Source organism: Poromitra crassiceps (assembly GCF_964638095.1).
Source record: "Poromitra crassiceps genome assembly, chromosome: 7".
Classification (NCBI taxonomy): Eukaryota; Metazoa; Chordata; class Actinopteri; order Beryciformes; family Melamphaidae; genus Poromitra; species Poromitra crassiceps.
The window spans coordinates 53,260,677-53,276,164 of NC_139628.1; the positions used below are offsets into that span (position 1 = coordinate 53,260,677).

Here is a 15,488-nt window from a genome sequence, read left to right on the forward strand (position 1 = left end):
CCTGCTTCAACAGCTCACAGGTGTGTGTGTGTGTGTGTGTGTGTGTGTGTGTGTGTGTAACCCTCCCTCTCCCTGCAACAGCTCCCCCAGGCCTTTCCTGTAAGTTAAGAATGTGTTCTTGGCTAACTTGCTCGGTTAAATAAGGTTTAAAAAAACACGGACGGCGCTCAAACTAATGACTTATTCTTGCGCAGAGCAGAAAAATCAACACGGCGCGCAGACACGCAGACGGTAGGTAAAGGCGCGCAGACAGTACCACACTCACTCTCAAACTGGCTGAACCTCCCTCTGTGTCCCCAGGGCGCCCAGCGGCGAGGAGCATCTTCTCCCAGCGTCTCCCAGTGAAAGGGAGATAGCAGTGCCTGTAAGTGCTTCACCCTCCAAGTAAAGTTCTCAAAGTGTGGTCCTTGAGGGGGTCCCCATCGAAAAGGGGGGTAATATATCTTCACTATACTTCCATCCATAAGTAACATTATAGTGACAGAATCTAGGACTATTTTGGTCATGGGTTTCATACACTTTATGTAATTAATCTAAAAGAAAAAACCTTATCAGATCGGGGTCCCCGGGACAAAATCTTATAAAATGGGGGTCCATGGTCTAATTTGTGTCAGTTTAGGGGTCCTTGATGAGAGGGGAAAAAAATGATCTAAAGTGTCTTACAGTAAAACACATATTTAGTAAACATAGCAGGAGTCCAAACGTGCCATGCCCAGCGTTCCACCTCTAACCCCACACTCTGAATGTGAACATAACCTCGCTCGCTCGCTCGGTCACAGTATGCCCTCCGCTCTGTCCCTCATCACCAGGAAGTGAATTGCACTCTGTTCTTACTGGCCGGCTACGCCAAGTACGCCCGCCCCTACGCCTGGATCCGCTCCAATCACGAGCGCCTGGTCAATATCGGCGGCACGGCTTCCATGGTGAAGGACACGCCCATGAAGCTGAAGTCCATCGCAGACTGGCAAACGCAAGGTATGGAAACAATGTGCGGAATCCAAGCGGTATTGTCTTAGCCAGGTCTTGTGGACAGATGTGGTAATTACTCTATTTTCCACCAGCTAAATCCGATGCAGATGTCTTCGCCTGAGTTTAGCCCTTTTTTTTTCGAGACTTGTGTTGAGTGTGGATTGAAGTTGAGCTCCTTTACACATCGACAAAGCACACGAGCAACATTCAGTTCAGATATAAATACTGCTGCATTCTGCACCAATTATAAAAAACTGACAATCTATTTTCTCTGCTCTTTCTCTCGACTTTTTCCATTCTCTTCTGGTTTCGCTTAAGGAATACGCGTGTGGGACGTGGTCAGTGAGCTGGTGTGCCTGTGCACCGTTCCCTCCCCCTCCAACCCCTTCGCCCTGGACGTGCGCTACGTGAAGAGCCTCCCCCTGCCCGAGCGCTTCCTCGTCACAGGAGCTCTCCTCAACTTCCTGGAGACGTACGTGGTTTTCGGAAACCGGGACGAGTTGCACTATGACAAAGGTACGGTTTTAGTCTTGTGAAATCGTGGACTGACTCCAGCAGGGGATTCTCTAAGCGCAGTGGTTCTCAAATTTTTTCACATGAAGGACCCATAAACTGACAGAAATTGGACCACGGACCCCCATTTGATAGGATTTTGTCCCACGGTCCCCCATATGATAATAAGATTGATGCTTTTAGATGTTTTATTACAGAAAGTCTCTAAAACCCATGACCAAAATAGTCATTGTGTTACTTATGAATGGAATTATAGCTAAAATAAATGACTCCCCTTTTGGCTGGGGACCCCCTGGAACCCCCTCAAGGACCCCTGGGGGTCCCCGGACCCCCATTTTAGAACCACTGCTCTAAGGTTTTCATGCCACAGTCCCCCAAAATAGACACAGATCAGGGCCACAAACACCCATTTGATAGGATTTAGTTGTTGATTTAGTAGTGAATTGTATATTCAAAGAAGAGACTGTAGGTCCCATTTAAATAATTTATTGGACGACCTGATATTAACCTGTATTAAATTGTATAACCATGCTGTAACTGTCTAAATGGGGTGGAAGTGCGAAAGTTTTTTACTATACACTAGTACAATCTCCAATAATGATAATAATATAGTATGATAGCGATCATTTCTTGTGAATTCAATTATTGCGAGATGAAACTATTCCTCATTTTGCTCGCGAACCCCCTGGACCTCCCTCAGGGTCCTCTGGAGGTCCCCGGGACCCCACTTTGAGAACCACTGAACTAACAGTTCAAGTTTAGTGGATGAACACGTTATCATCATGAAGGCCAGCAGGTGGTGCTATTGTACTACGTTATGAAGGGATCCGATCCACATCTCATGCTCTCTCTATGTACTGCCTTGTATCTAAAGTCTTGCTTTAAAGTACCGCTGTATGTTTTTGATGATTCGTCCACATTCTCTCCTTCCAGTGGTCGAGGAGGTGAAGCCTTTGAGGCGTCTGCATGTCCGATCCCTGCTGGAGCTGCAGAGACTCAGAGGGGGCCCCGGGCCGAGCAGCGATCCCACCGTGCAGCAGCACTCCTCTGGGGTAGAGTGACCATGAGTGTCCCTGGATGACCGGCGGCACTCTGTGCGATTTCACTGTCTGATGTCTTGATTATTATTATCATTTTTTTTAACAAGTGCAAGTGGCAACATCAGTAGATACAAAACAATATAAAAGACTGGGATCTGCTGGAAGTCTCTTATGTGATTGTGGTACTTGCGTAATTTGAATTGCGTTTGACTTTGTGTTTTGTAACGCCGAACGACGTGAGAAGCTCATATGACTCCGTGGTGTCCTTGTGTGGAACCTACATGGACCTTATAATTAGTGTGTCCATATTTAACATTATGCTCCGACACTGGATATGTTTTCAACACAGTTGTCTGGAGGGAGCTGTGGTCACGTACCACCACTGGATGTACAGCAGTATACAATAGTCTCCAAACTGCTCTGTTGAATGCAGTGCAGATGTGTATGCACTGTGTTGTTGCCATCTTGGCTTTGGAAGGTAGTAGCAGTCACATGTATCAGACTCCTTCAAACGTGCAAACATAACAAACGCACCCTGGGAAATCAGTCACGTGACTTTGAGATAAAAAAAATCCCAGGACCTTTGTGAATGTTTTGACCACGCACACACACACACACACACACACACACACACACACACACACACACACACACACACACACACACACACACACACACACACACACACACACACACACACACACACACACACACACACACACACAGGAATTCTTGTTTTCTTCAGGCCAAATATAACCTTTCAAAAAAATGAGCATCCATTCTTCGAAGTGGGTCTAATTTTTATCATGCATCTCGTTAATTATTATGTCAAAGCTGGTTATTATATTGATATTTCTCAACATGTGGAGACTGGAGAGACACGTGAACACAACACAAAAAATAATGTATAAAAGGTTTATTTCATAAAATACATATTTAAATACATAGTGACATAAAACAGTAACATTGATAATAAAATATGTCTTAAAGCGGGCACTTGAACCCTTTTCTGAGATTGGGGCTGTGCCATTGTGTAGTTTGAGATACATCACGAGTAACGTTACACGATTTTAAAAATTGATTTAAAAAACAACAACAACCCAGTGACACATCGGTCATCAAGAAGAACAGGCACCTTTCCTGTAAAAAACGAGGCGGCGTCGCCAACTTTGAGTTTTGCTCTGAATCCCGTCCCTAAAACACATAAGGAGAGGCGGGTGGCAGCCTGAGGGTGAACCACTAATCCTTAACCCATTGATACCTGATGCAGCATTTGCGTGTATATCCCTCATTTGTGTGCGTACCCCTTTAAGACCGTCTTAAGACCGTCTTAAAGGGGTACGCACACATGCTGCATCAAGTATCAATGGGTTAAGTCTCCCTGGGTAACAATTTTGTAAACCTTACGACATCAATTGCGATCATGAGACCGTGTTATGCAATACTGTCTGCACACATCAACGCCTATAACTCACTTCTAATCTACTTCAGGAATACTTCTCAATGGCTCGGGGTCATGTGATTTTCCTCGAGGTCATCATCACTGTAGCATACATGTACTGACGTGGCGAGGGTAGGGAAAGGTTAGAGGTCATCATCACTGTAGCATACATGTACTGACGTGGCGAGGGTAGGGAAAGGTTAGAGGTCATCATCACTGTAGCATACATGTACTGACGTGGCGAGGGTAGGGAAAGGTTAGAGGTCATCATCACTGTAGCATACATGTACTGACGTGGCGAGGGTAGGGAAAGGTTAGAGGTCATCATCACTGTAGCATACATGTACTGACGTGGCGAGGGTAGGGAAAGGTTAGAGGTCATCATCACTGTAGCATACATGTACTGACGTGGCGAGGGTAGGGAAAGGTTAGAGGTCATCATCACTGTAGCATACATGTACTGACGTGGCGAGGGTAGGGAAAGGTTAGAGCAGTGCTTCTCACCCTGGGTTCCCCGGACCATCAAGGGTCGCTTTTAAGAGCGTTTCAGGGGGTCCCCGGACCATCAAGGGTCGCTTTTAAGAGCGTTTCAGGGGGTCCCCGTCAAATTATCTGTTCAACATGGGTATTATTTAATTGAGGCAAAGTTAACACAATTAGATCATGTAGAAGAATGACTTTTTATCATAGCTTTGCTGTTATCTCTACAATACAGAGTCATGATAAAAGCATTTTCAGATTTGGCTCAGAGAGAGAAAAAGTCATCAAATGGGAGGTCCGTGGCCTAATTGCATACTAAATTGGACGTCCTTAATTATAATAATAATAATAATTATTATTATTATTTTATGGACCTCTAATTTAGTAATAATAATAATAATTATTATTATTATTGTTTGGATTTATATTGCGCCTTGATATGAAAAAGGTTGAGAACCACTGCGTTAGAGGAAGGGATTGTGCATGTGTGTGTGCTGGCACATGTCAAAACACTACTAAATATGCAAAGTCATAGCAATGGAAGGGGGCGGGGCTAGGGGGGGGGGGACTGAGTTGGAGCTTCAAGAAGATTCTAGAATCTCAAATTTCCCCAATCGGAATGCAGGTGCATGGCCGGACATTCCGGAAAGAGGCTCCACATGGGAACACAGTGTTCCCAGTGTTCTAGTTCTCTCGCGCACGCGCACATCTTGGCCGAGTGATTTTCCACATAAACGCAAATCATTTATCACTGTGGCCATCATCACTCAAGAGAACTTGTGTTACGATAGTACGGCAAGGAGGACTTTCTGTCAACTCAAAGTTATGTCAGTGTGTGTGTGTGTGTGTGTGCGCGTGTGTACACACACACTGACCCTAACCCTAACCCTAAACCAGTGTGTGTGTGTGTGTGTGTGCACACACACTGACCCTAACCCAATGTAGCAATGAGGATACAATTCACGATTCATATTAGTTGCCAAATTTAGGACAATAAACCCGAGGAACTGTGTGGATGTGTGTTTTTGCCTAAATACCTTGAATACTACAGCTGGACGATAACGAGGTGATGTAGAAAGTGCTCGAAAAGAACTTAACTATAACGGTCACTGCATTCCTGTGCACTAGAAACCATAAGCCATTGTATAACTGGAACAAAACATAAGGTGAGATGTTGGTCTTTGTATACGACCTGCCTCAGAGAAACCTCAGAGAACGTGCCTCAGAGAAACCTCAGAGAACATGCCTCAGAGAAACCTCAGAGAACATGCCTCAGAGAAACCCTGTCCTTCACACTGAAACTTCACACGGCCCAGACAAATATCTGCCACAACTTGGGGTCAAGCTCACAAATGTAGCGCTCTCCATCCAAGCCGAAAAGTGAGCAGACACCAGGAAGTGAAAGGTGCTAGTGCCACAGGGTAAAAAAACAACAACAATAATAATAATAAAAACAACATGACTTGTTGTCATAAATGTCCGTCAAATTAAAACACTTTAAAAAAAAGAACCGGCGCTCTCTCACTGTCTTGATCCAGTTTTTGGGCTGTGGCCTGCTTATGGTTTTGGACAGCGGTTGTGGTTTTTCACGGTTGGTTTTCAAGCCACTTTGTCCCTTTCAGCAGACTGACTCAAAGCGTGTCGTTGGCTTTAGCGGATCAAGTAAGACTCCTCAATGAAAACAAGTCACCCGACATGGCAGCGGAGAAGAACCAACCCCGTCTTCAAATGGCTTACAGCCCGTCACGCGTCCTTTCATAGCTGTCGACAAGTGAACAATGCCGGCTGCCGACAGCATCTTTGGTGCTACCAACCCCACTGCAATGTGTGCTACTCATTGTCGAGCAATAACGTTGCTTCTTTTAAAAACTCCCAAGTCCACACACTCACTTGATTATTACGCAAAACACTCGTCCAGAAGCAGATTCCTCGTGTCCAACTAAGGTCGCTCCCACCTCCCCCATTTCATCCCCTCTGTCCTTGCTTCCTTCTTGTAAATCCTTTCCTCCCTCCCTCCCTCCCTCCTTCCAGCGCTGTGAGTGGTCCTTGAGGTTCTCCTCAGGTTTAATGGGCGGTCCCGTTGGGTCCGGGTCGGGCTCGGAGCAAAGGCTCAGTTCCAGCTGCTGTCGGAAGCGGACCCTCTTCTGGTGATGGCCCGGAGGGGACTGCGGGGGCTGCGCGACACCGAGCCCCTCTTCTTCCAGCGGACTGAAAAAGACGAGAACATTGGGTCAACGACGCGTTTCAAATCATCGCTCAACAAAAGCCAGGTGCAAATGAAAGAAAGCGCTTGCTGGCATTCAAATGGTAATTATGAACATCCCAACCACCGCCCTGTTGAATTTGACACCTTGTGGGTTTCTAGTGTTCGACTCGGGGAGGCTTATCCAAGTCAACAATGGTTGCTACCTGCTTAAACAGTTTTGGTTTCTATCTGGTTTCAGTGGTACCTTTGTCCCACACCTCAAGAAACCGTATTTCAAATAATCCCTCAATCTAACTTGGAAGTCATTTAAAAGGTGCTGTTAACTATTCTGGAGGAAGGATTGAGTCAACACGGTTCTCATTACCGAGTAGTCAGATACCGACGCTTTGGGTCGGGTGGTCGGATCCAGAACACCAACCCAAAGTGTCAGGATTTGACTATTTGAGAACGAGAGCTGTGTTGACTCAATCCTCTCTGTGGCGTTCTCTCCCCTGATTGGATGAAGTGGGATGGGATATGGGATAACACAAAAGTTTCTGTGGCAAAGCAGAGTGACTGGGAGAACCATGTTACCGACCAACCAGTCTAGATTAGTGATCGCTGTTGGAATATAGAGCGATTTAACACTTGTTTGAACAAAGATATATCTTACAGCAGCTTTAAGGGCATCCTGGACCAACAACCATTTCTCTTTGATTTTGGACAGCATGGACACTCCCTCTCCCCCCCTTCCCTATCCATCATCAGGCCGTCTCACCTTTTCCCAGACTGGCGGGCAGCGTGGAGCTCTTTGTGGGGGGCACGGGGGTGTTTTGGGGCGTCTCCTCTCCCCCCTTGCCCTCTCCCAGGGGCAGCGACGTGGCCGAGCCGTCCTGCTGCCAGTCGCTCAGCGCCCGCTGGAAGGAGTGCGCCAGGCAGGCCGTCAGGTCGCGCGCCCGCTCCGCCCGGCTGCACCAGAACACGCGACACTGCAGCTGCTGCCCGTGGTGCTTGCAGATGTAGAGGAAGACGTTGGGCCGCGTGGCGTCGGCCGCGCAGTACGCGATGTCCTGCAGGTACGTCTTGGTGAGCTGCCGGCCCGTGCTCAGCTCCTTCACCTCCACGTAGCGCGGGCGCACCACCAGGGCGTGATCTTTGCCCGGCTGCTTCTTCCCGCTGGCGGCGGCGCCCGCCTCCAGCAGGCGGCCGATGGCGTCCTGCGCCTGCTCTCGGTCCAGCGAGAAGATCTTCTCCGTGCCCAGGTAGTGCACCTTGAAGAGGGGGTCGCCGTGGGACAGCGACTCGGTGCGGTCGCGGCGGAAGCGGCGGCGGAGGGCGGCCGGGGAGTTCTTGAGGGTCTGCATCAGGTGGAAGGTGCTGAGGGACATGCTGCGCGCCAGGCTGGGCTTGGAGGACGGGCTGTTGGAGGTGGTGGAGCGGTCCTCTTCAGGCCTCCTCCCACTCTTCCACCACCTTTCTTCTATAAATGGAGCGTAGTTGCATCCACTGGTCTTATCTGAGAAGGGCGCAGAGGAAAAACAGTGACGTGAGCAAGACTTATTTCAAAAAGAAGCATAAATAATTGAGCAGGACAGAGTGCAATGAGGGGAAATCCTGGAAATAGATTTTTTTCTTTGACGCTGACGCACACACGCATGATTTCCCTGGATATTAAATAACCGTTCATTTAATACTTTTGATTTGTGCGATGTGAGGCATTCAGGGCCACGCGCTCGGAGTCTCCCGAGGGAAAAGTGCAGTCAGTCAGCACACGTTGTGTGCAGCGCGCGGAAAAAACAAGAGGGCCACCAAAGCACACAGACGAGGATCAGTTACGAAAGTGACGCATTGACGGAGAATATTCATTTACCACAGAGACACCATTAAATATTTACAGTCCGGCTTGGCATGGTCTTTGAACCGTTGAGAAACAGAGAGACAACCGAACCATGACATGACTGGATCAAGTGATTTGCTAACACAAATGGCATGTTAATGTCTTTTGGGCGTCACTTTGACAAAACGTACAGTACAAGGGACACACACACGGGCTACGCCTACTTTCCATCTCCAAACTCAACGCCGTGTCCACCATCGTCAGCGCACCACTACCGTAGGTTGCCAAAGTAAGTCAGAAGCTGGTCTCTCCCCAAGACTCAAATATGACGTTGAATCGCTGCGCTCCGCATACTACACAAGTGAGTCTGTACCACTTCACAGCCACTGCTGGTTTTTGAAGGCGGGTTGAAATTGAATGAGTGACAGGTCGTAGGTTCTCAACGTGGGGTCCGAGGACCCCCCCAGAGGTCCTCGACGGGGTTCCAGGGGGTCCCCAGCAAACTGATGAATTGTTCAACTTTTCATTTACAAGAACTGAACACAATTAGATCATGTGGAACAATGAATTTTCTCTTTACCCCTCTACCTACAATATTCTCTTTACCTCTCTACCTACAATATTCTCTTTACCTCTCTACCTACAATATTCTCTTTACCTCCCTACCTACAATATTCTGGACAAAATCAGAATCAAAATTATTCTCAGAGACAAAGTCTCATCAAGTGGGGGGGGTGTGCGGCCGTAATGTGTACTGAGGGGGTCCTTGATATGAAAAAGATTGAGAATCAGGGGCCTATCTAAACCCAGGAGGAGGGAGGGGGGCCACGGTCAAGTGCATTCCACACTAAAAAGGCTTTTGCGTGACCTGGCCAACACGCACGTCTTATGCAACCACCGCATCTGGCCTCCCATTGTCTTTCATCCTGCAGAACCCTCGCTCACTCTCCATCAGAGCGCCCGCCGCCCGCTCGCCATTGTGTTGCGCTTTATTTTTTCCCCCCTTTCGTTTTTCTTTGCCATTCTTGTCGACATCCTCTCGTCTCCTCTCAGAAGTGAGTCGGGGACAGAAGAACCGCCGACTGCGTTCCAAGGTGCTGGCCATTGTTAGTGGAGCCCTCGGGGCGCAGGAAGCAGCTTTGCATTCCCACCAAATATTTCTCCCTAAAAACAATAGCATGTTTCAGTGTGTGTGTGTGTGTCACCTCACAAAGAGATGCAAGCTGACTTTGGAGCATATAGGCCGACTGACCCAGGACATGGCTGACTGACCCAGGACATGCCACACACACACACACACACAGGTCAGTTACATGTGTGGGTTGAATGTGCAGAAACACACACACACTTGTAAATCAGCTTTCCCCCCCTGACAAGACCATTTCTCCCAGACACACCCACTCTCACTATATTACATTACAGCCAAGGCACCATGCCATCACAGGGGCACTGGCCAACACCAGAAGATCCAGTTCAGCACTTAATGCGTCGCATGTTGATTAAATGTATGTGCTCTGAATGAACAATCTGCTTCCTAGACTGGTGCACTTAACAAGAGCAGTGCTGCCTGTCCAATCCCAAAAGTGCACCACTAGGCATAGTAGGAATATAAATGCTTTGATTTCCCTTCAAATCCAGCCAGCGGTGAACTTGTGTTCAGAAAGCCAGCAGCATATCCTGGGGGAAGCGGTTCTCAAACTTTTTCACATCAAGGAGACCCCTAAACTGACACAAATTACACCACATCTGATCAGATTCTTGTCCCAGGGTCCCCATCTGATTTTTGCTTTTAGATATTTGAAAGTCCTGTGAAACACATGATCAAATAAATGGTCATTGTTGTTGTTACCTATGGATTTTATTATAGTGAAAATAAATTATCCCACTTTTTGCTGGGGACGCCCTGCCCTGGAACCGCCTCAAGCAATAAGGGCCCCTGGGGGTCCCCGGACCCCACTTTGGAAACCACTGTTCTGGGGAACGGCTGCACGGCGTATGGACATACGTCACCCCGAAGCTAACGTTCAAAATGTGTCAATTTTATCGATCGACAAACGTGCAATTCATACAACATGATTGAAGACCATGCGGATCTGATTCGGCATGCATCCAATACACCAAGCAGCTCATTTCAAGCCAAGGTCAATTTAACATTTTAGAAGTGCTTTATATGTTTCACCAAAAGCAGCAGCCGAAGACAGCCAGCATTGTGAACTAGCCTATTTGAAAAAGTTTATATTTTCTTAAAATTAAGTGCTCTTTGGTGGATCGCTGTTGCGCCGGATTTACCAGCAGACCCCAGTGTTTCGTAAAAGCTCAGCTGTCATGGTCTACGAAGGTGTATATAGGCTACTTTCGCCAGTAAGAAAGACAACGTTAAATTCACCGCTTTCTGAATGGAGTTTGGCATGACGCTCTCTCCAGAGAGAATGGCACGAGTAGCCTACACGAGTCGCGGCTAGGACTCAGAACAAACTGCCAGTTACAATTCTCAATAGATATTGGAGTAAGAACAAAATGATGCAAGTGGCAATTCAATTGTAAATTGTGGGTTCTCTTTTTTAAGTAGAGGGAGCAAATCAACGATCCCACCAGAGCTTCCTCAAATTAAGTTGATCTTACCTGGCCACAGTTTCATGCAAACGGCGTCCTCTTGCTGCTCAGATGAACCGGAGAGCCCTATGGTGTTGCTGCTGTGCACAGCGGGCAGGTGGAGGTCGGCGACGGTGACGGTGCAAGCACGCCGAACCTGCTGGTTCGCCAATAACTATTCGAGATCAAGTCAATTAAACGCCTCCAAGTCTCTCCTGATGGAACTAAAGTCAACCAGTTTCCCCTCAACTGAACGGCCTTCTGAAGGACATTGACTGGATCGATCACGGACAGACTGATGATGCAGACTTGGCCAGTTAAAGAGTGAACTCTGCTTCGGCGTGTTCTGTGTGAGTGTGAGAGGGACTGAACTTGTGTGACTGACTCACGGCGCCTGGAACAACGCTTTTGAGCAGCGTGGGCGCGCGTCCAGCCCACACGTGGACGAGCATCTGAGAGAGAGGTGAGGAGGCTGGTGTGTGAGCAGGAAAAGGGGGTGGGAGGGTAACTAACGAAAGTGCGACTGATTGACATGGAGATCTAATCAAGGATGTAGTGAAGGCTGAAAGGTAACTGTAGGAGACGAAACTCAACTGATCTGCCTTTATCATTGCAGAACAGTTTAATTGACCTAAGATGGTGGGTAGTCTCTCTTTTGAAAAAACAAAGCTTCTGCAGTTCTGAAAATCCTATTGTTATTATAATATCCTATATTGTTGTTATTATTATTATTATTATTATTATTATTATTATTATTATTATTATTATTATTTTATAGGCCTGATGGATGGCTGTTTTCCTTCTGTGTTCCCCTTTCCTTGTGATCATCACTTTTATACTGGGAAGCAATACAGCCTCTAGAATCCAACAAGGTTACAGTACCCACAGTGGGTGCAGTACCCATGCACCCACTGAGCATTGCAATATGCATAATTATTCAATTGGATTGAAACTGGTTGAAATTAGGTTTTCAAAGGGTGTAGGACTAACTGTTCACACTCACTCACAGCTCAAGAGCTCTCTCTCTCTCTCTCTCTCTCTCTCTCTCTCTCTCTCACACACACACACACACACACACACGCATTGGTCAGTCCCTATTACCCAGACCCAGGTGCATAATATACTTCCCCCATTTCTCTAAATATTTATCAAGCCTGTCCATTTTTCTGTAGATAATTGTTCATGAGAGGCCACTTTGCTGAGTTCCTTGAAAGATGGTCTCCCTGGTGTCTTCCACCCCCTCATCAGAACCTGCCTGCCCACCATAACGCATGTCCAAATCAAGTCGGCCGCACTACAATGGGCAACTTGTAGAGGATCACCCAGTATATATGGACCCGCCTCCAGAAATCTTGGATCACTGGGCACTCCCATAACACGTGAAATAAAGTGCCCTCAGGCCATGTCTACACTAGGCCGTATTGCACTTCGTTTGCACCTATTGTCCACACTACCTCTATTGTTTGGAGTGTTAAAGCCGTTTTAAAGACGAAGACGGGCTGAGCCTCTGGCACCCGACACCTCCAACCAGGGGCGGACTGGGATCATAATTCAGGCCGGGTATTAGATACCAAGCAGGCCAGGCCGATACGGGCCGACGCGCGTGCCGGCGTCCGAAGGGCGGCGGTGAAAAATTCGGGGCATTTGAAGTTCAATTTGGGCCGTTTGAAGCCCAATTTGGACCGTTTGAAGCCAGATTTGGGTCGTTTAAAGCCAGATTTGGGCAGTTTGAAGCCCAATTTGGGCCATGTCCAATTTTACAATGAGATGCACCCACTTTAAACCTGAATAAAGTAATAAAACCACTAGTAAACCAGTAGGCGGCGCCTGGCCTGCTGTTCAGTGAGTGGCCTGGCCTGGCCTGCAAAAAAAAAAAAAAAAAAAAAAGCCAGGCCACCGGGCATTTGCCAGACGTGCCCGATTATGCAGTCCGCCACTGCCTCCAACACTCTGCAGAGTCCTTAAGGCCTAGTCTGTGAAGACGAGAAGGTGTCCAGTAAAATCGGTTGAGAATCTTGAATTGGATACGTCGAATTCTAAAGATCTCTTGACATTTTCTTTGACCTTACATCATTTCTTACAGCCATGTAAGCCATGCTCCTTCAGCTGAAAGTTTCAGTTTGTATAGCTATACAATACGCCATAAGCTATCTATAAGCCTATAGGCTTTCAAACCAGAGGCCTGTATGTATGTAATCGCAAACTGACGGAAAACATCTGAAACCCACTAGCTCTCATTAACATCACATTGCGTCACAACCCATTCCTTACGGGGCTCATTTGCCCGACTCCTTCAGATCTGATTCAACTGTTTATTTTGGGGGGCATTTGAACAGTGGCAGAGGAAAACCCTAAACGATTCCGTGTGTGTGTGTGTGTGTGTGTGTGTGTGTGTGTGTGTGTGCGTGTGCGTGTGTGCGTGTGTGTGTGTGTGTGTGTGTGTGTGTGTGTGTGTGTGTGTGTCTGTGACGGTGGGTGGGTGTGCCTGCCATCATGTTGGAAACAGTAGGGCCCCTGTTTCTTCTGGGTTTGGCCCAACAACAGTTCTGTTCTGGACGTCACACCCGTCCGGGCCGTCCCAGCGCCTAGCAGGGCACACTGCAACTATTCTTGGGCCCCGGTGACATCATGGACCGAGCTCACTTCTCTCGTCTGAAATGTAAAAGGTGCAGGCGATGCAACAGCATCCAAACCGTGGCCTAAGGGTGCTCCAAGTGTGTGAATGCATTTTACGAGTGTGTGTGTGTGTGTGTGTGTGTGTGTGTGTGAATGCATTGACGTGTTGCATTTGAGGTATTTACTTGGCACTTCTGTTGAGAGGACCATTCAGTTGAGTGCAACAGTAGATTTCTGGACCTAATGAGTTGCTTGGCTGTGTAAAACATCTAGTAAACATCAGGTTTTGGTGTCTCAGAGTTAAAGAGCATGGCCCTTTTTTAGACTCGTTAGTGAGAGACATCAACGGTCATACGGGGAGAACTCCATTGTAGAAGAGGTGCCTCCAATTTCTTCTCCAACAATAGCCTCAATAGACCAAAATGTAATGGAGCTACAGGACATTTTGCACCATGGGTAAAGTCCAATGTCCACCAGATGCGGTCGGAGCCGGACCACATCTGGTGGACATTGGCCATAAGGGGCCTCATGGTGGGCCACGATCACAGACACTAACACCGTTTGCAAACTAGTTGCCTAGCTACACACACCTTTGATTCAAACCAACAAGCCATCATTCTGCGAAACGTAGAGAAAAGTGAAAAGTAACTGAAAGTGAAAGTGGCTACACCTTAATTAAAAAACAGAAGTGTAATTTCCCGGAATGGAATTGGATTTCACAAAAACTGACGGGAATACGAGGTGTGTTCGTCGAGATGAGATTGCAGTTCACATGAGAAGATGGGAAGTGACTCTGCTGACTGGGAGAAGGCGAAGGCCGTTGCCACACACCGTTTAAAGATATATACTCTAACAGATGGGGCAAATACTGGAAATGTAGGAAGTGAACGCTGTAAAAGTCTTCCACCCATTCATAGAAGAGTTTAATTTCCACAGCTGTTCCCCTTTTTAAAAACGGTTATAAATTAAATGTCCCTGATGCATATCATCCAATGAGGATTGTCAACAATGAAAGCTATCGCCTTCCACTTTGCTATCTCCAGCTCCTATTGGTGCAGGTAGAACATGGCAATACATTCTGTCCCTGGCACAGTTACAAAGCAAAGCTATCAAAAGAACATTGTGAACTTTGACCTTCATACGATAATCATCTGCAGAGCTGTCAATCTCATTTTCTTGTTAATTTCAGTCCATATTATCAAGCCAGTCAATAGTAGATTGAGGTGCCCCCCCCCCCCCCCCCCCCCCAAGGAACCAGGAAATAAATGTAAAATAATTCAGATTAACCCATTGATACCTGATGCAGCATTTGCGTGTATATCCCTCATTTGTGTGCGTACACACACACAAATGCTGCATCAGGTATCAATGGGTTAAGACGTTTACAACCAACGAAGCAACATTCCACACACAGTGACTTGCACATAAAGGCACCATCACTACGTCTATTTCTTAGTCACAGGGGCTTGCCACAGGGGTTGTCGTTGGCGACATTATAACACACATTTATTTATTTATTTGAAAGGGGAAGTTCAACGTTGGCTAAGAAACAGGAATGGTAACTCCTCGGTTTATGCTATTAGGTCACCACGCCATTGTGCACAGTCATCAACATAGTTGACCACCATAGAGAATGATGCAGTGACCCAAAAAAGTGTTCAATAAATCAATTTTTATTGATTTATATTTGTCTTAAGATGCACATTTCAAGCATTTAAGCATAAGCCTTGAGATCAAAAAGTCTTTAAGATCATGAAAAACATACAGTAGAACATCCAGGTGTGTCCAAACTTGACTGGAAGTGTACAGTACAGT

General features: G+C 46.9%; 2 protein-coding genes across 2 annotated transcripts; one reads left to right on the forward strand and one right to left on the reverse strand.

Moving 5' to 3' along the window:
* The first annotated feature begins 913 nt into the window (after positions 1-913).
* On the forward strand, positions 914-2,580 carry LOC310779811 (uncharacterized protein). Its single transcript, XM_083640319.1, has 3 exons — positions 914-975; positions 1,288-1,485; positions 2,416-2,580. The coding sequence occupies exons 1-3, from the start codon at positions 921-923 to the stop codon at positions 2,541-2,543; spliced, it is 381 nt and encodes a 126-aa protein (XP_083496445.1). The 5' UTR covers positions 914-920; the 3' UTR covers positions 2,544-2,580.
* Positions 2,581-6,492: 3,912 nt separating this feature from the next.
* Positions 6,493-11,276, reverse strand: LOC310780147 (protein FAM43B). The gene is made up of 3 exons (XM_083640705.1): positions 11,088-11,276; positions 7,407-8,144; positions 6,493-6,651 (listed from the first exon to the last, which is right to left on the reverse strand). Exons 1-3 carry the CDS (start codon positions 11,101-11,103, stop codon positions 6,554-6,556), a joined length of 852 nt encoding a protein of 283 aa, XP_083496831.1. The 5' UTR covers positions 11,104-11,276; the 3' UTR covers positions 6,493-6,553.
* Between the last annotated feature and the right edge of the window lie 4,212 nt (positions 11,277-15,488).